Source organism: Lygodium microphyllum, chromosome 13 (assembly GCF_053477565.2).
Source record: "Lygodium microphyllum isolate KBCC chromosome 13, Lygodium_microphyllum_v1.1.10, whole genome shotgun sequence".
In the NCBI taxonomy this organism is placed as follows: domain Eukaryota; kingdom Viridiplantae; phylum Streptophyta; class Polypodiopsida; order Schizaeales; family Lygodiaceae; genus Lygodium; species Lygodium microphyllum.
The window spans coordinates 95,851,460-95,874,296 of NC_141147.1; the positions used below are offsets into that span (position 1 = coordinate 95,851,460).

Genomic DNA, 22,837 nt, shown 5'->3' on the forward strand with positions numbered 1-22,837 from the left:
TTTTTCTATTTCTATGTACTAGGGTTTTTTTGGCTTACACAACTAAGAAGAGAAAAACTGTTTTCAGCCTCCACCTGTGTGTGTATTCCCCCATTGTGCAAGCAAGAAAGCTACAAGTGAGACTCCTTCCTTCTCTCCCACAATCTTGACATGGTATCAGAGCCTTGTTCGTGGTAAGGAGCTCAAGAAAGCAAACCAAGTTCGCAGTGTTCTGGTAAGAGAACAAGTGTTGCTTTCATTTTTCTGTTTTGGGAGCAAGTCTCTGCAGCTAGCACAGCCGGAAAGTACAAGAGTGCATTGTCTCAGATTGAGACGCCATTCGCAGTGTAGCAAGAGGGCAGTATATGCTGCGGGACGGGGCTTTAGCCCTTGGTTGCTCTGTTTTTATGATTTGAGGCCATTTCGGGTTTTGGAGGCGAAAGTTTTCTGCACGCACTCAAGAAAAGGACCTGTTTTTTGCTGTGCGACCACCGGTGAAAAGTCACCGTAGAAATTGCATTGTATGCCTGTGCATAGAGACATTGGGAGATACACAATCATCCTTGTTGCCTGTTGATGCAAAATCGTCACTAGAAAGTGACTGTGTGGTCAAATACCACTTTCGTCAATTTTGCAGATTTGCCCTTGTGAGGCTGAATCTGTGTTTTTTGCAGTGATAGAATTCTTTGCAGTGTTCTGTAATGGCGTCTGATTCTCTTTCACATATTGTCACTGAAAAGCTTGACAAGAACAACTTCTAAGCATAGAAGTTTAGAATAACGAATTTCCTTATAGAAAGAAAAAGGATATTGGGAATTTGTTGCAGGAAATGAAGAACCAATTCTTCCTGATGTTCCCAGTCAACAGCAAATGCAGGCATTTAAAGGATGGTATGAGAGAGCCAAAAAAGTTATGTACTGGCTGTCTATCAATATTTCAGACTCTATGATTGTGCATATTCAGAATGCAAGTACACCAAAGGAGACATGGGATACTTTGTCAAAAATGTATAGCACAAATACGCAAGCCAGGAAAATGCAGCTCAAGCAAGAGTTACACAATGTGCAAAGAGAAAGTATGAGCATCAATGACTACCACATGAAGGTGAAGAAGATTGCAGATGCACTTGCTTCCATTGGGTCGCGAGTGGAAGATGATGATTTAGTTTCTGTGACCTTGAATGGTCTAGGAAAGGATTATGCACAGTTTCGAACATCCATTTCCGTCCGTGAAAGATTTCCTGATTTTGAGGAGTTGATTGCTCTTCTAATTTCTGAGGAGCAGAGAAATGGTGGTGTGTCTTCTTCAGAAGGAACTTCAAAAGAAATTGTCTTCTACTCAAATGCTGGAAGAGACAGAGGCAAAGGTAGAGGAGGCCGATCTGGAGGCCGTGGTAGAAATCAGAATATGCAGCAAACTCAAGAGAACCAGTCCTATGGAGGAGGACGTGGTAACTCTAGAGGCAGGGGGAGCCAAAGAGGTCGTGGTGGATGGCAAAGAGGCCAAAATGCAAACAACAATGTTGAATGCTACTACTATGGTAAAATGGGTCACATGGCTAAAGACTGCTATAAAAAACAGAATGACATCATGAATGGAAAATTGCAACAAGGGAATTATGCATCTTCTAGTCGACAGGGTGATGACAGAAATGAGCATTTGTTTATGGTACAGCACATGAACATTTCTGTGACAAGTGCAGAAGAAAGCAACGAAGTGTGGTATGTTGACTCAAGTGCCTCAAACCACATGACAAGTCATGCAAAATGGATGCAAAATGCAAGGAAAATGGAAAAACCAGGATTTGTGGAGACTGGTGATGATACTGCACATCCTATTGTGCAGATTGAAAAAATTCATTTGTCTATGTACGATGGGAAAAAGAAATACCTGTCAGATGTATTTCATGTTCCAAATATCACCAAGAATCTGGTTTTTGTTCGTCAAATGGTTGAGCAGGGCTTGCAGATCAGATTTAATCCTCATGGATACTTTGTTGAGGATATGAAAAATAAAGGTCGCTTGATAGCAAAAGAAAATAAGAATGGCAGAATGTTTACGTTGGATGCAGACATGCCTGAATTAAGTGCAGCAATGTTTGCACATGGAATCGGTATAGTTGCAGATATTGATATCTGGCATAAACACGTTGGTCATGTTAATGTACAGCGACTTAAATCAATGCAGGCCCAAAATATTGTTGCAAGATTGCCTAAATTCAAGGTTGTAAAAATGCACAAGGTATGTGAAGCCTATCAATTTGGAAAACAGGCAAGAAAACCATTTCCTAGACATGTTCAAGAGAGTAAGAAACCATTGGAATTAATCAACTCTGATATGTGGACTACTAAAGCTGCATCTATTGGAGACTGTCATTATTTTGTCACGTTTATTGATGACTATAACAGAAAAGTTTGGATGTATTTTATGAAAAAGAAAAGTGAAGTTTTTGGGCATTTCAAAACTCTTAAAGCTATGGTTGAAAAATAAACAGGCCTGCAAATAAAATGCCTAAGGTCGGATGGAGGGGGAGAGTACCTCTCAAATGAGTTTGCAAGGTTCTTGCAGGAGCATGACATAAAGCAGCAATATTCATGTAGTCATATCCCACAGCAAAATGGAATTGCAGAAAGAAAAAACAGGCCTATTGGAGAGGTATCTCGTGCCATGCTCAATGAAAAAGACCTGCCAGATTTTTACTGGGTTGAGGCAGTTGCTACAGCAGTCTACATAATGAACAGGACTCCTACTGCAGCAATACATAGCATGACTCCAGAGGAGAGGTATACTGGTAGGAAACCAAATATTTCTCATTTGAAAATTTTTTGTTGCATTGACTATGTTCATGTGTCAGATGAGTTAAGATCCAAGTTGGATCCAAAAGCTGAGAAGTGCATCTTTATTGATTACTCTCTGCAGCAGAAAGGGTATAGATGCTATAACCCTTCTACTCGTAAGTTTATAGTGAGCAGATATGTTTTTTATGAGATGAGTAGCTGGTATAAACTAGTAAATGTGATTGATAATGTAGATGCACAAAATGGTAATGCTGCACAGAATTCACAGCAGCAGTCACAAGATATTAGTGGACCTGGAGTATCCTCTAGCAGTGGTTCACATTTTTCACCATGGACAGGCAGATTAAGATCAGGAGAATCTTCTCAAAGCAATGCAGATAGTGGTATGCAGGTATCACGAAAAGGAAAAGAGAAGGTAGATCAGCCCATATTTGATGTGAATGTAGGTCACTCTTATGTGGATGGTGAATCCAGTGGCTCAGAACAGAGCATTGATGATGAGTTGGGTATTCCTTCTATTGTTACACCTGGAGTAAGGAAGACCAGGGATGTTTTAAGAGCATCTGAAAGTGAGCCTACTTTGCGCAAGTCTACCAGAGCTAGGTATCCTGTGGATAGGCTGAAATATGATGGATTTACAGCCATTCACTATGCCTATATAGTCAAAGTGATACAGGAACCAGAACCCACTTCTTTTGAGCAAGCCATGGAAAAAGAAAAATGGGAGAAAGTCATGAATGAAGAAATTGATACTTTGGAAGCAAATGCTACATGGGAATTGGTACCTTTGCCTAAAGATAAGAATGCAATTGGTTGTAAATGGGTTTATAAGGTGAAGCACAATGCAGATAGTTCTGAACAGATACAAGGTAAGATTAGTAGTCAAGGGGTATGCACAAACATATGGCATTGATTATGAAGAAACATTCAGTCCGGTTGCTCGGATGGCAACCGTAAAAGCAGTCATTGCTATGGCTGCATCAAAGGGATGGTCTTTACATCAGATGGATGTAAAGAATGCCTTCTTGCATGGTGATTTGCAAGAAGAGGTCTATATGGAACAGCCACCAAGTTATGCGCATACTGTTCATCCTAGTTTGTTTGCAGGTTGAAGAAAGCCTTGTATGGCTTGAAACAAGAACCTAGAGCATGGTCTGACAAGATAGGACAATATCTTGTCACTATTGGCTTTCAGATTTCCAAGGCAGATTTCTCACTTTATGTGAGAAAAACAGAGAAATGTATTATGCTGCTTGTCATTTATATTGATGATTTGATTATCACACGTGATAGTGATGAAGATATCCTTCATGTGAAAATACTATTGAAGCAGAAGTTTGAGATGAAGAATTTGGGAGAGCTGCATTATTTCTTGGGTATTGAGATGATTAGATCACCAAGTGGGATATGGCTCTTGCAGAGGCAGTATGGATTGGACATGCTGTCCAAATATGGGATGACATGCTATAAAGCTATTTCAGTTCCTTTGAAGCAGAATATGAAGCTGAGCGTAGATACAGGTGAGCTTCTGGAAGACCCTACTATGTACAGACGCATAGTAGTAAGTTTGATTTATATGACTATTACCAGACCAGATTTGAGCTATGCTGTTGGATTGATAAGTCAGTTTATGCAGGCTCCAAGGAAACCGCATTTAGATGCGGCTAGACACATACTCAGATATGTGAAGTCCACATTGCAGTATGGACTATTTTATGAGACTGGGGTTCAGATACAGTTGCATGGATACACTGATGCTGATTAGACTGATAGTATTTCTGATAGACGATCTACCAGTGGATATGTGTTCTCTTTTGGAAGTGCTGCAGTCACTTGGAGCAGCAAGAAACAACCTACAGCTGCCTTGTCGAGTACAGAGGCTGAGTACAAGGATGCAATAATGGCTGCATGTGAGGTAGCTTGGTTGCATAAGCTACTTTATGATATGCATCAGTCTATAAATGGGCCAGTTGTCATTTATTGTGACAACATGAGTAGTATACACTTGGCAAATAACCCAGTCTATCATACTAGAACAAAGCACATTGAGGTGCATTATCACTATGTGCAAGAGAGTTTTACTAGGTCTTATTGATCTAGTTTATGTCGGCACAAAGAATCAGGTAGCTGACATATTTACGAAGGCATTGGACGCAGAGAAGCTGCGCAAGTTCAGAGACCTGCTTGGTGTGCAAGAATTGGAATTAAGCTCGAGGGGGAGTGTTGAGATATCGAGCTCCACTCGTGATATGCTAGGGTGACCATTATGCATTTATGTCACCGACTTGTTAGTTGCAGATGCGGTTAGTACACCGCCCATGAATAATAGCTAGATGACAGCTATCCTTATCTACTCTAGTTTGTGGCTCAGTTAGTATGCTATCTTAGTTTCTTAAGTTTGGTTTGAGACCCATATATAGGGTTCTTCTATTTCTATGTACTAGGGTTCTTTTGGCTTACACAACTAAGAAGAGGAAAACTGTTTTCAACCTCCAGCTGTGTGTGTATTCCCCCATTGTGCAAGCAAGAAAGCTACAAGTGAGACTCCTTCCTTCTCTCCCACAATCTTGACACATCCATGGCAAATGCATTCCTTCAACGTCTAAGGCGACATCTTGGGTTGCTTTCAAAGTATCAGCCTTTATCATCTAGACAACTCGCCATACCATTTAATATAATCCACAAATAAACTTTCTCATCTCCATATTGGAAGAAACTTCATTAAGAGATGTAAATTTAAGAAAGACAACTATAAACCTATTGATATATATTTCAACAGTCTCCTTGACTTTGCTTCAGCTCATCCCATTTTTCTTGCACATCGGTTTCAAAGGACGAAGACAAAAACTTCTTGTTGAGCATCTCCTTAATCTCTTTCCAACACTTAGATTCCTTTCCCTCTTAAATAACTTTCAGCCACCAATTCAAAGCTACATCTTTCATATGCATTTTAACAATTCTAATTTTTTATTTCTGTATAATCTTCACTACCAAAAGCAGCATCAAATTATCTAGTAAAAGGCATAGCTTTTTGAGAATCTCTCTTACCATAGAAAACATCAATCTTAACAATCTTCTCTCTAGGCTTAAAGTCTCTTTTAGCATTGTTTTCCTTTGTTGAAAGCACCTTTGGAGATTCACCTACCATGGAAATGGCCAGTTCTTTGACTTTCTCATTGTCCTTTTTCATGGAGTAATTCTTGGGACAATAGGAAGTAACTTGTGTATGATGAGACTTTGAATTCACGGCTCGGGTGGATCCTAGATTGATAGGTAATGTATTACCTTTCATAGACCTAGTTACATCAATAACAATGATACCTTTTATGCTGAGATAGGCCTTCGTAGCCATAATAGTGTACACGTCTCAACAACCTTCTCAGTAAGTTAATCTTCACAGACCTTCACTTCAACCCATGCTTTAGCCCTTCTCTCCATCAAAGCTTCAATTTATGGATCATTTCAACTCCTTGTATCTTGGTATCTTCTTATAATCACAGAAGCATACAAATGCAGAGTGTTGGAAGCCTTCCGGTTCTTCACCAAAGTTCTCATCTTTACCTCTTTACATGGTGAGAAAATTAGACCTAAATATCGTTGCCTAGAAAAGTTCTTTCAAAGAAGAAGTCATTGCTCCAATACCAATGTAAATATTGGGAAGAACATGAGAATGACAATAGTTTGAACTTTACCAACTTGACAAATTTTCACCATGAAAATTAGAAGATAGAGAAAGAGAGAGAGAGAGGAGTTGACACCACATTAAGAGAGGAACTGGCCCCTCCTTTATAGGAATGTATTGAAACAAAATCGCAGACACTAAGTGCCTAAATCATATACAATACGGCTGATTTGGTATAATTCTAAAAATTGGGTTTTTAAAAAACTAATGTCTTTAAACTCCAGACAGCAAACTAATTTTCTTCTTTAGTGCTTGGATTAGATCAAGCTAAGTAAAAAGTGATTCTTAGATAAGAGATAGATAGGAGAGTATAAAGCATGAGATTGAAATTTCAGCATAGAGCTTATTTCAAATGAAAAGAGACCTCTGATAGATAGGTGTTGGGCTTAGGTGCTCACATGTAAAAAGTAGAGATTACAAATGATAAGTTTTTGTTGAAAATAACGTGTAAAGGCACCCCTATACTTGTCTCTTCCAAAATGACACGTGTCCTATTCTAGATGTCACATGTCACTTTTCTAAAGAAAGAAGCTTTCAAACCTTCTACTCTCAAAATCTTTCAAATGGTTAAGAATTTAAAATAGCATTGTTCCTTGTGAAATTCCGAACCCTTTGATCCGAACAAAATTTCCATTTGAGCAACTTTTAAAAATAGTAATCTCCTAAACTTTAGAAGTTACCAAATTTAGCTTCTAGAGAGCTTCATTATATAGATTCACCGGTTCATGGTTTGTTACTTTGATCATGAGCATTTGGTTTTACTTTCTGAAACCACTCATTATATGGACTTTCGTTCTATGTGATTGTCTGAGTATAAAAGTTTTAGTCATCTAAGCTTTTTGGTCTATCTAACCGCTCGACTAAACTTTTAATTTCTCTTGGGCATCTCATCAATGGCGATCCAAGTATAATTATAGGACATTCTCACAATTGGCCATCCTTAAATAGAAAGATAAACATTTAAACATATTTTGAAATACTTCAATAATACAATTCGCCTTTCAAAGTACATGAGCATCAAATTAATTTGAAATCATTGAGCCAATATGTCTTCGTAACAATTGATATACAAAAGGTTTGTTACATTGACTATCTCTATAGTAGAACAACAATCTAAATTGAAGCAAAGTGAGCATGCATCCCAAGGCTAGCAAAATTCACTCATAACACCAACAACGAATTGGTTTTGTCAAGGGTAAAGCCAATGCAGATCTTTGGGACTTATTTGAAGTTGGATTTCACGTGCATTGGATGGAACAATATATTGAATTATTACACTACTACAACAAAAATAAAGAGTGTTGAGTCATTAATATTAGGGTTTGCACTCGGACATATTTATAGTATATTAAGCACTAATTTAGTCTACGCAAAACAGCCCACCAGCAAGGTGGCATGTGTGCAACCAAATGTTAGATGCAAGAGGTGAAACAGGCCTGCTTCCAGCAAATGCAGATGGTAGCCGATGGCGTGGCTGCTGGTAGATGTTGTCTAGACGTTGGGCATCTTGCATAGACTGCAAAATACAGGGCAGTAGGTCAAGGGGAAGAGGGTGATTGGCTGGGGTGGCAATATGGAGCAGCGAAATCAGCTGTACCAGCCACAAAAATTGGTCACCAAGCTGCTGGTAACTCTCTAGTAGCAGGGCAGTACCGAACAAACTCCACGAATTGAGAATGTCCTCTAGAAGGGGTGTGAGCAGCAGTGGGTGATAAGAGAGTTGGTGGTGTGGCTGGCTGGAATGATGGAATTAGGATGCACAAACACACAAGACTCCTATTTATAGAGGATTGGGGGTGCATTTGTCGTACTATAAAAAGTAAAGCAATATTTTAGGTAGTTTAGCATTAACTGCTTTACAGGATAGTAAAATATAACATAGCATGGTGTCCAAATTGGAAATTGAGATCCAAGGGCATAAAAAAAGACTCAATTCAAAATTATCAATATGAGAGGCAAATTTAGCTTTAGGGAGGGAGTAGATTTGGAAACTATAACTGTCTTTAAAGAAGCAATGTCATAATGTCAGTTCAGTGCATATCATGGGCTTTAGGCACTTTGATTAGCCTTTCATTGTGTGCCTTTTAGAGGTAAATGGGAGGCTCTTGTAGCCTGTAGGGTTTATTTGATTATCTAAGGTCTCGTCCTAAGACCTATATATGCTCCTCTCCATTCTCCGTTGTTGTATCATATCATCTTGCATACTTGGAGAGAGGGAGACTGGAGACACTACTGTCGATCTTCATTGTTCCCTAGTGGTATTACAACCCTATCTAGGTCACTGTGTGAAAATCATCCTTGATGTTATCCTGATCCATAGAAAGACTAAGGAAAAACAACTTGGGCATTTGTTAAAAGAGTCTCAATTGTTGAGAGCCAATTCCTTTTGCCAAAGAATCCAAGCATGAATTCTTTGCAAAAGAGATCAAGTATTTAGGGTATATTATGGCGCAGCCAACTCCAAGGAAACTGAAAGAGCTTCAGATATTCCTAGGTCACAAGCAATCAACTGTACTCACCAACCAAGGTTATGTTAACAGTACCTTAAAAGATAGCCAAATCTAGACCCTCTCCATAGTGCAGTTGGTTTGAGGTTCATGGGCCATCACCTTGCACCACTTTAGTATGACAGCAAGGCTCCTTTTTTTATGCTCACTCATAAAGCCAAAAACGTATTCAGCCGTGATAATCTGATTTCAGTAAAATTTCTTGCAAGGTAGCATGAGTAGACAGCCAATTATCCTCTTAATCCAAATTTGTGTTTGGAGCTTCGTAACCAAGTGAGGCTTGTGCAGTCATTACTATCTCCATTTAACATCTCTCTTTTTTCATAATCTTGAATACAGACAAAAGCTTTGAAAGGTTCCAATTTTGTGCATCCACGATGACATTTCTGCCATCTGGACAACATGTATGCTGGTAAAGTTGTTTGTCCTAGATCTAAGACTGTGACTTGTTACTTTTCTCTGTTATTGGATGGGTCTGGATACCAGCACCCAAGAGCAACAAGACAGCAATGAGAATCCCTCTCCCACATCTTCTCTCCTCAACACAAGGAGACAAAAGCAAAATTAGCCAGGTAAAAGTTGTCACAGAAAAGCAGGAAGGTGGACAGTATCTCAAGATGAAGAACGGTTGTGGCAGAGTTACATGAACCACAAGCATCCCAATGACTCTCCCTAACTGCAGCATAACGATATCTAGCAAATATTCATAACTTTGAATTTGAGTTTTTTTTATTCGTAGCCAGTGCCATTAGGCAGACCTGCCCTTATTGTGTATGCCTTTGAGGCACAACATACCCCTGCACACAATTTTTATTTTTGGGATGCAACCATTGAATTGAACCATAGCAATGCAGAAAGTCGGCTAAGTTCAGTGTCAGCGTAACCAAAGTCAAAAACATTGCAAAAGGAGCAAGTACTCATATCGATCATTGTCTCGGCATCTATAGTGCAAACTCTCTTTTTTTTTTCATAAAATAGTGCAAACTCTCTCTCTCTCTCTCTCCCCGAGACCTTTTGGCCAACAAGCACACTCAGAGACAGGTAGCAGACACACATAGAGCCAAAAGGCTACAAAAACACAAGGCTACAAGAATAGAAGAAGAGGATCACAGAGGAGGCACAATCAGGGTGGTGTGGATGATATCCATCCATGGAGCAGCCACCCCTCCAAGGATCACACCAGCTGAAACCATGGAAGCAATTTGCCTCTTCCCCCTCTCTCTCTAGTTTTGATTAATGAATTGAAATATTTTCAAAGGGCCTTCTGGCCAACCAAGTGAACACACACACACACACACACACACACACACACACACACACACACTCTCTCTCTCTCTCTCTCAGATATATATTTCGATCATGCATGCAAGAAAAGCAAAGTGTACATTAAAATTAATAAAAAGCTTCCTGAAAGGAAGTGCCTCACCCTTTAGCAAGGTCGAGGGCTAAGTGCAGAACAACTCGTAAGGGCAATTTCTCCCGGAAGTGTCTGTCAAGGTACCTCCTCAAACTGCCTCCAGGCACATATTCCAAGACCACACACCCCACGTCCGATGAGACGTGGTCGAAGATGTCGTCCTGGTTATCCGAGATCACCTTCAGCTTGGTATCGCCGATCAAGGCACCGATAAACTGGTTCCAGACAACAAAAACAGTCAGAAGAAGAAGAAGAAGAAGAAGAAGAAGAAGAAGAAGAAGCAGATAGGAGAATGGCGACCAGGATTCATATCTTTATTAGCAGACATCGATACCTTGGTCACATTGGGATGGTCCAGCTCCATCCATACGAGCACTTCTTGCATAAACGCGGTTCTCACTGTCTCCAACGTGCTCTTTGACAGCGTGTCTCTATGCCTCGTTATCGACACTACAGCAATACACAATCGAGGGGTAGAAGCCCTTCGAGTCTAGGCATCTTCCAAGTTTCTCAAATATCATAAATAATCCTAATCAACCTTTCTAAAGTTTGTGTGCATTTGTCAACACACCACCTTCCTCTAGTTTTCCATGTTATGAACTTATGCTATGAACTTTTATTGTCGATATATAAGGTAACCCTCTTTGCAAATTAAACGCAAATAATCACCTGAATCATTGCTGCCCTCTTCCCCCCAATCCAACAATTTCGCTGTCAATTATCAAAACAAATACTTGTGAATTTCCAACTGTCCATTCACACACATACATGTAATATTTTGTGCATGTGCTTAACATTTCTGTTTGGACATCTTCATAGGGAACACATAAATGTATGCATATTTGTTGGTGCAAGTGCATTTACATGCATCCGCATGCTACTTGCATTTAAAATTTTGACATATTAAACCACTTTATAGGACTACTTTATAGATTCTTGGATGTCATTACCGGCACATTTTATATCTATGTGCATGTTTGAGTTTAAACAATGGACATACTAAACCACTCATATTGGTATTTTATTGGTTGTTGCGTGTCGTTGTTGAATTTCTAGCACTAATTATGAGTGGCCTTAGATCATTTTCTATATTTCACATATATTTTATGCTGCACAAAAGATCTTACCTACTTAGGCAACCTACAACATAGTGCAAGAGAGCCTCATGCAAATGGTAGTCCTAATCTTCCAATTGCGCAAAGTTGGTGATAGATTGTGTGAGCTTTTTATGCAAGGATCATTAGGCTTATAGAAAAGTTTTCCTACCTTGTCTCTAAAATGGAATAAGTGGAAACTAGTTGTAGGGACTAGATGAAACTAAGTAAGAATTTAAAAATGGGAACTTCTATTTCTTAACATTGTAGATTCTGCATTGGCTATGTATGGGGTACACCAAATACAACAAATTATTCCTTGTCATGGTAATATGGAGAAGCTAATCCCAATAATAATAGTAACACTTCATACCTTATTATTGTTAAATAGACATTTTTTTCTATTTGTGGTTACTTTTGAAAGAAGGTGGTTTGCATTTTGAATGTAAGAAAGGCTTTACTCTTACAATAATTTATTTGCTCTTCTAATTTGCATTGGAGGCTATTAGGTCAATAGGTTTTCAATACGAAATGGATGCTAAGATGTTAGCACATCTTGAAATGAAGTTTTGACAAATAATTTGCACTTCATGTAGTTATGAAGTTATAAAACCGTATTTTATGCTATCGTCTTTAAAAAAAATAGTAGCTACGTCCTTCTAAATTCAATGAAAATAAGGTACTAATAGAATCGCGCCTTTGAGAAAGGCTTTAATATGTGCATAGGGTTTCATTTCAAGATGTTCTTAAATTCAATGAAAATTAGGTACTAATAGAATCGAACCTTTGAGAAAGGCTTTAATATGTGCATAGGGTTTCATTTCAAGATGTTCCTAAATAGGTTCTAGATATGTGGAGAATCTAGATCTTTTAGTTAGGGCACTCTCTAAGTCCTCTAATATGGTGTGGTCACAACTACATAAGCTTATTTTGTGGGAAAGTTTTCATAGATAAAGTCTAATGATTTTGGAAGAGATCCATTTTGGGGTCAAGCTTTTGTGCAATACACTTTTCAAATGATTTGAGCCCAGAGATTAGAACCAACATTGAGCATGATGAAAGGATCTCCTTTGACTCTTGGTGTCAAATTTAAACGGGACATCTCATCTCTATTTAGTTAAATATGTCATATATATGAGCTCCATGCATTGGCATCATAGACTTTAAATAGTTGAATTCGATAAAGCCTAAGAAAAAACTTGAAAACAGCACTACATGTGGATGGATAGCCAGCCCGAACAACATTTTTATTTCTATAATCTAGCACAAAAATTCTTTTTGCATTTTGATAAAATAGGAGTAGAGTCATTTAGAGACTTCAAATGTTTCATCTATTGTTCTATTATGAATAGAGTACAACTTCTATGATTCACTTGGAAGAAATCAAACTCTACTGAACAATGCGATGGATTGACCAAGTAAACAATGATGACATATGTATGCATGACCAAGAATGCAACTAGGGATGTAAGTGTGGTAGAATGGAAGTAAGAAGAGTCATTTCAAGGCCTTGAGTAGGACATTCGTTATTACACAAATCTGCTGCGAAGCCATGGATGCTAGTGCCTTTATTATGGAGAAAAAAAGGTGATGGCATGCCACATTCATTGCTGACTTGGGAGAAATTGGTCTCCCACAAACAATGTGGTAAACTAAGGTCCTTGCGTTAAAATGACACATGCTTCTTGATCGATAATAGCATGCATTGGATTTCTCTTTATAAGTAAAGATGACTAAGAGTTGCATAACTTTTTATGTCTCATGATGAGTGGATGCTTGAGGTATCTTTGTTTTGCATGCTAACAACATGTATGAGCTAAAACAAATATGATTTTGCCATGTGGTATCGTGATGAGTAAAGGAGGATTGAAGCCAAATGGGTCAATGATATGGTTTTAGTCAACATACCAGTTAAAGAGGCACCCAATGCAAATCATATTTTTCCATTCTCCAAAATTTCCACTCTTTTTTTATAGGTCAACATGTTGGCTATTAAGGAGGCAACTTGAATTAGGCATATGCTTTGTATTAAAGGAATTCTCATGGATAATAGTAATAACTAATTGCAATGAATTGTGATGTAGGCTTGATAAAACTTCAATGTCCATTCTTGTTAATAAAACATCACATTCCATTGTCACTTGTAGGGTTGATGTAAGGTAGAAAATCTTACATGGTTGCATCTTTTTAAAAAAGATTGAGAATGGATGAACTAACCATTGTTATTCATTGTAGTCTTAGAGATCTCTAGTCCTACATGCCAATGCTAGGTGGGGTACGATTGTCATATAAATGAGAAATTTGTGGATGTTATGACAAAAACCACTTGATCCAAGCTTCAACTTTTTGTTTGGAAGCTGAAGGTATGCTATCTACTTGCTTGCCAACTAAAAATTTCTCATGGTTAATGGGGTATTCACACATTTACATTATTACATGCAAATCAAACATTAAAGCATTTGTACAACCCTTGCTTGTGTAAATGATTGTACCCAATTGGTCTTCTTGCTTCATGTCGTGCAAGTCTACTCTCTTGGATTTTGAGCAAAAAGTAGAGTTCTTTGTTCTTGGGGACCTTCCGGTACTCGCTACGTATGCATACGACATCCGATTTGTGCACTAGGATCTCCCTTGATGAAATTTTTTTATGTGTCCAACTTACTAAAAGACAATGGCAATATTTTAAAAGGTGAATTGCATGCTTGACAAGCCTTGAACCCCTACCAATCCCTTTTAAGGGATTTGAAAACACTAGGACAGATACCTTTTCGTGTTGCATTTATGCATGGGCAATGTGCAAAACAAGCGTTGGATAGCTTTCACACTTCTTGGCCATCAAGGGTAGTGTGTAACTACTTTTCTTGTTTGGGAAAATGGTTGCTAGCCTTTTAGCATTGGGTGATGTCCCAACCAATAGTAAAATAAATTGACAAGCATTCCAAAAAGAAAAGAAAGAAATCAATTGGCGGTAAAGGATCGGTATTCTATTTAGAAGGGTCGAGAAGAAGCTAATTTGTGGGCTTAAGCGGTCATGGATTTTGTCTTTTGGAGAGAGAGAGAGAGAGAGAGAGAGAGAGAGAGAGAGAGAGAGAGAGAGGTAATTGCTATTTTGGAAAGCCACAAATCTTTGTTCCTCGAGTAAAGGTGCTCCTAAGATTCTTGCCAAAGCAAGGTAAGTAGTGAATAGAGTCTCCTAGCACTTGTGTTCTCCTCTTGGGGAGCTGTATTGTCTTTGTGGTAATGATAATAAATATAATTTAAAGTGGGTTTCTCATTTTTAAAAAAATTGAGAGGCAAAGCATTGTGTTTAAAAATATCGCATTAAAAAGAAATTGGGAGGTAAAGGAATTGGGGTTATGATGCTGCTTGGGGGTATTGGTAGTATTGTAGTGATGTATGCATGTATGTATGTAATGTATGTATATATGCATGTATGTACGCATGTATGTGTGTATATATGCATGCATGTATGTGTGTATGTATATATGTATGTATGTACGTACCTGCGACCTCTTGGCCGTCGAGGGTGCCGCGGTAGACGGTGCCGAAGGTGCCCTTGCCGAGGAGGTACTTGAGGAGGAGCTTGGAGGGGTCGATCTCCCAGGGCTGGCGGGAGGGGCGGGCAGACGCCAGGCGCTGGCGGGCGGGTAGGAGGGGGTCCTGGGAGCTGGCCGCGATGAAGGCGGAGCTGCGGCTGCGGCGCATGCCGCCGCCGCCACCTCCACCGTCCCAGGTGCCGCCCGGCACGCGCCCGTCCGCCGGCCCCAGGCCGTCGCACGACACCACGCGCCGCACGCGCTCCAGCGCGGCGTCCAGCTCGGCCAGGTTGACGCGGTCGGCGCGGAACAGCAAGCGCGCGTCGGCGCCCCCCCCGCCTCTCCTCTCCTCCGACACCATGGCTGCTGCCTGGCCGTCATGATCCCTCTGATGAATATGGTCCCCTCTTCCCTCCCTCCTCTCCGCCTCCTCTGCCACCTCCTCTATCTCTCCCCTCCTCGACGATACCCTCTGCTGTTGTTCCTGCTGCTGTTGCTCCTCTTCCTCCACCTCCCTCGGCCTCCTGTAGTGGCACCTGTTGCTCCCCTCCCTCGCCGCTGCCTCCCCCTTCGCCTTGTTGCTCAGAGATGACGGCGCCTTGTACTTCCCGCTGCTCGATGACATTATCTCTCTCTCGTGGGCGCTTGCCGATGATCAACCTCTCTCAGCCTCGGCCAGTGACCGCGAGGGTGTGTGTGATCGCAGGCCCTGCGACGACGATAGCTAGCTTGCGTGCTTGCGCGCGCGCACACACACACTCGCTCTCTCTCTGCCACGTAGCGTTTCACGGCCTAACGTGCCTTTTCGGCCTGTGCCGATATGCCAATTCCTCCAAACCTCAACTTACGCCTTCAATCGCTAACACCTCCTTAGAATAATCTCTCTCTCTCTCTCTCTCCCTTGAAAAAAGAAAATCAAAATACAAAGGATGTATTCACCACCTTCAATATAGTGTGCATGCCATTGGAAGCTTCAATGCTCAACGACCTGTCAAACTTGCTAACAATGTGCAATTTTTGGGCACACTACAATGAGGGGGGCTCATGGGTTGAGATTAAAAGCCCCTTTGGACCTCATCTCCTCTTTATCCTCCATCCCCTTACAACTCCTAGCTCTCTCCAATAGCTCTTAGAGAGGCAACAAGAGATGTGTAGGCACTAGAAGTTTCCAATGTCATTGGTTACCTCTTCTTGCTTGAGGTGCCTCTCTCTCTCTCTCTCTCTCTCTCTCTCTCTCTCTCTCTCTCTCTCTCTCTCTCTCTCTATATATATATATGTGCATGCACGTGTGTTGCAAGCAGAAGGAGGTGTACTTACAAAAACAGAACATGCCCTGTTATCATTGTTACAACTCCCTCTTCTCCTCTTTTTTCCAACAAGCATAAGCATCCACTTGCATAGTTTAGATGGGACCCTCTTATGGGCTACTTTGGTGGTGGGGTGGTACAAGTTAGATGGTAGAGAGGCTTGCATTACGAGTTGTTATAGGTTCAAATGTGTTGCACCTCTCTCTCTCTCTCTCTCTCTCTCTCTCTCTCTCTCTCTCTCTCTCTCTCTCTCTCCCGTTTTCTGGTTGTGACTCTCCCTTATAAGCAACCACCATGACATCTCTTATCTCGTCGATGTTGCAACTCTTCTATTCTTTATGGCCAACTTATGTTGAGGTTTCCCTTCAGGATTAATGAAAGACACGTAGTAAGGGGTATCAAATTTGCCAGTTCTTGATATAATGTGTGTGCTAGTGATGATGTATCTAATATGGAGACACCACATAGCAAAGCTATGTTGATCAACCTGATCATAAATATTGAAGTGTCTAATGATAAACACTTACCTATTCTATGCATGTTAGATCAAGTAGAGATAGCCTTATGGAAGTTGGAGCACATTAGTGAGTGAACAAGGCAACACTACCATCATATTATAGGGTCTGAATTTTCTATTTCTTCACATGTTGCTAGGAGAGCTACAAGAGGAGAGAGAAGCCTCAAGTAGACAAGATGGATATAAGTGACCACAATGGCCATGATAGTGTAGGACATTCCTCAACGACCAAAAACTTGTTATAGATTGGTTTTGTAAAGGGGAAAAAATTTAGCAAGGATTTGGCCCTACAAATGGCCAAATCCCTACTATCTATGTTTGCTATTTGATCAGACATAGAATAGGACATTGGTGCATAGACTTGTATGAAACCTAATGGACATACACAAATAGATTGTAACTAATAAAGTCCAAAAATGGGATACTAGGCCCTGATAAATGTACTTAAAAGAGAGAATGTTATAAAGTGTATAGATCCATATATAAAGAGAAATATATAAGGAAAATCTATACAACATGATATGCGCATCCATGTATAGAAAAAAAATGGGCATGATGAGATCTCTAATCAAAGATCTTGTCCTTTTGCAATAGCTTAGCATAGTAGTCTTGCAACAAGAAAGAGATATAGAATCAAGGTTAATTGGATCAAACATTATGTGCAAGCACATATAGAACCACAAATTGTTGGATTAAAGATTATTACCTCTCCTCCACATTGTTTAGCTTGTTCACAAGACATTCCACGCCATGCCATTGCCCTAATTCCCTCTCCAATTTAGTCTGTGAGAAACAACCTATGGATGAGAACTTATAAGAATAACACACACACACACACACACACACACAATTACTACATCCCAAAAAACTACACATGTAAATAGAAATAAATAAACTAAATAACATTATGCTTACAAAGTTTGTTTTGAAGGTGGCATAATTACCACTCCCAAAAATGTGATGTCCAGCTAGACACAACTCACGCACAAGCCGCCTTCTTCTACTACTTTTAGTTATTAGGATTTTCTTCAATTTCCTTCTTTACTAATTTTCACTAGCTTTTATCTAGCAAGATGTTGTAGGCACCTCATGCCTTTGAGCAAAGGTAGGAGAGATATATCATGATGCACATTTGCATATAATCAACTAAAAATATATTTTATGCAGACAGCTATAGGAACTCTCCAGGGAGAGTCTCTCTTTTCTTAAGATCTTGCTCTTTCCATGGTGTAGTAACGTTATCTTTGTATTTGGACACAATAAGCTCATGCTTTCAATGTTAGGTCTTTTTCCCTTCTTATTTATGATCACTTGCAGCCTATTTGTCTTGGATTGTGCTTTTATCTCTTGCATTATGGCTAGTGGGTGGAATGGCAATGCTATCTTTAACATTGAGATGTTGGATGGCACAAATTACAACTTATTGGAAGGTACAAATCTGGTAGGTTTTAGTGCAAAAACTATAAATTAAGCCAATCAAATATGAGGGTGTAAAGCTCGAACGCTTTGATGCAGAGGATTGGGCTGAATTGGATGAGCTATGTAGATCTACCATCATTTTTTCAATCTTTAAGTAGGTCTACCATAATATTATCTTTGATGAGCACATCGCCTAGCAATTATGAGATAAGATTCGTAATATTTATGATAAGTAGAGTCTTGCCACACTGAGATCTATTGGTTAAAGCAACTCATGGACCTTCATAATATGAAGGAGGGGACTTCCATGTCCACCCCCTTAAATGAGTTTCATTCTATTTTCATCCACTTTTCTTCATAGGGAATGAATTTAAGGACAATCTTCCTCCCTTGTTCTTACTGGCTACATTGCTTGAGTCATAGGAAACATTCCGTACTACTATGTGTGCAAATATTCCTATTGATTTACTAAAATTGCAAGATGTAGAGTGTGCACTCTTCAATGAAGAGGTTAATAGAAGGAATGTTGATGCTGTCCACACCTCTTATACTTTGAGAGTCAGAGGCAATATTGGTAGGGGTAGTAATGACTACCGTGGAAGAGACTCTCAAAAGTCTCGTTCTCAATTGTTATGTGGACAATCTTGCAGTAAGTCCTGTGGCTATAAGTTTGCATTGACTTTTCACTGTTGTGGGAAGCAAGGTTATATTTAGCCATGGTGCCATAAAATGTGCGATGAGAAGTACAAAGAAAAGGGAAAGGATAAAGTGTAGGAAAAGAATGATGATTGCAGCATTGTCCTTAACAAGTCTAGTGTCAAGACGGATGAGATTAATGTTGTGTTGATGATTGATTTTGATTATGGATACATACTTGCAACTTCTTCTGTTGATGATTTGCAATTGATTGATGCCTCGTCTACCTATGCTTAGTGTTGACTGCTTGATTTAGGGGCTTCATTTCATGTCACCCATCATTAAGAGTAGTTTCACTTCTACTACAATATAACAAGGTTTGTCCAATTGGTGGCATTGGATATTGTTGGTATTGGAGATGTCCAGCTATAGTTTCCTTCACGCTATATATTTACTTTGCATGATGTATGCCATGTTTCAGATTTGACCAAAAGCCTACTTTTAGCTAGACATTTGGATGATGTAGGTTATGCTATCTCTTTTGATGATTCCTCATGGAAGCTTACCCATGGGAATCTTGTATTGTACAAGGTGCCAAGTTTGCCACTCTTTATCATCCCTTACTTGTATTTGGATCTATAGACCATGTTTTGGCAGTGGCCATAGTACCACATGTATTGTTATGGCATCATTGCCTTGGACACATGTCCTTAAAAAGGGAGTGGAAATGCTTATCTATTTTTATAGTATCTTATACCCCTTGACTATAAGTGTTTTGATTCTTGTGATCATTGTCTTTATGGTAAGCAAACTCGTAGTTCACATAAGAAGTTTGGCATTATATGCATGAGTGAGCCTTTGGCTCCTGTTCGTTCTGATGTTTGTGAATCTATGTTATGCAAGTCTTTAGGTTGTGCAAGTTATTTTGTTACTTTCATTGATGATTACTCACATAGTGTTTGGGCATATCCCATAAAGTAGAATTCAAAAGTCTTGGCTAAATTTTAGCATTGGCTTGCTTTTGTTAAGAACCGGGCTAGGTATAGGATGAAATGCCTATAATCTAACAATGGGGGTGAGTATGTATCTAAAGCCTTTGAATAGTTTGTGATGAGAAGGGTATAAAGCATCAGTTGACTGCCCCGTATACCCCACCCCAGAATGGTATGGTTGAGTGCATGAACATGATGATTTAGGAGGGAGTTCATATGCTTAGTTAGGAAAGCTTACCACAACACTTTTAGGCTAGGCAATTAATACTATTGTACATTTGATTAATCGATTCCCATGCACTACTCTTGACTATCATGTTGTAGAGATATGGTTTAGAAAACCTCCATTATATGCTCATTTGTGTGTCTTTAGTTGTGAGGCTTTTTGCCATGTTACCAAGGACAAATGCAATAAGATGAATCCTAAGTTTGTGAAATGCATCGTTCTTGGTTTTGGGGATGTAGGTGAGATAGACTATTGCCTATGGGATCCATAGGCTTGGAAGGTCACTTGTAGCCATGATGTTGTTTTCCACGAGGAGAAAAAACATATGCAACCTAAGCAAGTTTTTGAGATACATAGGGTGATATTTTAGGGAGGAGCCTCCTATTACTGTAGAACTAGCCATACTTCCTCGCTCTTCTCTCTTCTCTCTCCTATCCTTTACCCTCTTCTTCACTCTTCTCTCTCCTCTCCTCTATCTTGTCTCTCTTCTCTTTCCTTTTTCTCCTTTCTTCTTTCTTCTCTCTTCTTTCTCTCTCCTCTCTCTACTTCTACTCCCTCTCTTTTTTAATATTAAAACATGATTAATGATTTAATTTACTATCTAATATCTACTTTATCTCCTCTCTTCTTTATACTCACTCTTCTCTCTTCTTCTCCCCTCTCTCCTCTTTTCCCTTTCCTCTTTCTACTCATAGTCCCTATTTTCTCTCTTCCTCTCTCCACTCTCTTCTCTTTTATTTCTCTCTATCCTATTTTTTCCCTCTTCTTTCTCTATCCTTACTCTCTTCACACACACACACACACACACACACACACACACACATTCTCTCTTTTTTCTCTCTCTCTCTCTCTCTCTCCCTTGTCTCCCTATTCATCTTTTTTCTTATTAAAGAAGATTATAGTTCCTCTGTACTTTTTTGCCCTAATTAAGCAAATTTTCACGAATAAAAATTAAATTCATATTGAATAAGTTATTTAAAAGGTAAAATTCGCTCTTTTTTACATTAAATAAATATTTATTTTTTCAAATATAAAGGGCAAGCTCTTCTTTGCTCATTCTTGCTTCCCAAGGTAGTACATTCCATGTAGTTGCAACTTCCTCTATCAGCATGATAGGCTTTTGTCCATATATCAACTCTGTAGACATATAGCCTATAGTAGCACAATGAATAGTGTGATCAACCTAGAAAACATATGGAAGTAGCCTTGGCCACTTTTGTATCTTTCCTCTACATGCTTTAGTGAAAGCCTTCATGATCAATGGATGACCTCTTTAACCCTTTCCCATTTCCTTCAAGATTGTATTCCGATGCAAGTGCAAGCATATTCCCCATCTTAGAGAAGAAATCTCTAACTTCATCAACATCTAACACTCTTCTCTTAAGTGTGATCTTTTTCACACATCCATACTGACATATTGCATCTTTCAATTAGGACCTACATGGAACACTAGTACGCTTTGTCCTCAAGGCTTAGCCTTCAACTTAGTCTATGAGATCTTCTCATGCAAGTACAATGCACCTCATCTACCATAAACTTATACACATGGTTACTAAGTCTAGAACCCACTTATAATGCATAGAGAGTGGGAAAATCGAATATAAACTACCGCGATGTCTTATAGAAGAATACATCTAACAATAGTGTAAGTCTCCACAAATTGCAAAACATTCCTTTATATATCTTTCCTCTAATATCTCTCGTTTATGTGTATATTTCCCAAATATGGTCCAAACTCTTCAATGACAAGCACATAAGCTCTCATGAAACTCTTTCATAATTTATAGCAATTGAGTATCTTCATCACATACTACTCGTGGTGGGATACCTCTTCTATGCTTTGGGTGCTTCCATAGGAAACCGTTTCTTAAGAAGTATCCATATGCTTTCCTTTGAATGCTCTTAAACTCTAAATCTGTCCACCCTTCCCTTCTTGTCAAAGTTCTCAAGTACTACCTAATTTGCAGCAATTCATCTTCATACAACTCTAAAAAAGTCTCAATTGAAGAGACATAACATACATGGTTAAGTGTTGTCCATGCACTTTCAACTTCATCATCATTTGTAACCATAGCTTCTTCATCTTCACATATCATTCTTGAAAGCATATCATCCACCCACTATTGGATTGTCTTTTCCTACTATATGTCAAAACTTCGGATTCAAGGACTTAGTGTAGGCAATCCACTAAAGTATAGCAATATCAAAAGTGGAACAACTAGTTATCAAACCAACAAGTGATAAGCAATCAGTCTCTTCAATAACTTGAGCCCCAATAGTATTCTCTTTATTGCATTGTAAGGATGCAACCACTCCCTGTAACTCTCTTTTAAACTGTAGATACCTTCTATGTTATTCATTCGGCACTTTAGCCCCAAACCTTACAATATACATATGTCCCTCTTCATCAAGCTATCCAATGGTCCCCAACCAATCCCTCTAGGGCTCATATTAATAATAATAATGATGAGTCTTCCACCTATATAATTAGCCTTTCTTAATGTAGGCATTTTCCACAATAACCTTTTTAGCATTGTCATTGTCTTTGTGTGCATTTTATCCCATTGGAAAAATTTTCCATTTCTCAACAATTGATAAAAGGCATATGTAATATATGCAAAGTGTGGAATACATATGAAATTGATGTGCAAGTCTCATCCATTCTCTCAATACCATCCACCTTAGCTGGTCATCTTTCATACAAACCATACATGTGACCCACAATCA

At 39.2% G+C, this 22,837-nt stretch overlaps 1 protein-coding gene across 3 annotated transcripts in view; it reads right to left on the reverse strand.

Moving 5' to 3' along the window:
- Positions 1 to 15,788, reverse strand: part of LOC148026929 (serine/threonine-protein kinase 52-like) — a 62,572-nt gene extending 46,784 nt beyond the window's left edge. For 2 of the 3 annotated variants that reach the window (XM_087691460.1, XM_087691461.1), the window contains exons 1-4: positions 14,981 to 15,788; positions 11,053 to 11,094; positions 10,718 to 10,833; positions 10,393 to 10,598 (exon numbers count right to left, since the gene is read on the reverse strand). In XM_087691460.1, coding sequence (XP_087547586.1) covers positions 10,393 to 10,598; positions 10,718 to 10,833; positions 11,053 to 11,094; positions 14,981 to 15,638 — 1,022 coding nt within the window. In that variant the 5' untranslated portion in view covers positions 15,639 to 15,788. The remainder of the gene's footprint in view (positions 1 to 10,392; positions 10,599 to 10,717; positions 10,834 to 11,052; positions 11,095 to 14,980) is intronic. The other variant, XM_087691459.1, reaches the window with a different exon arrangement.
- Positions 15,789 to 22,837: the final 7,049 nt, after the last annotated feature.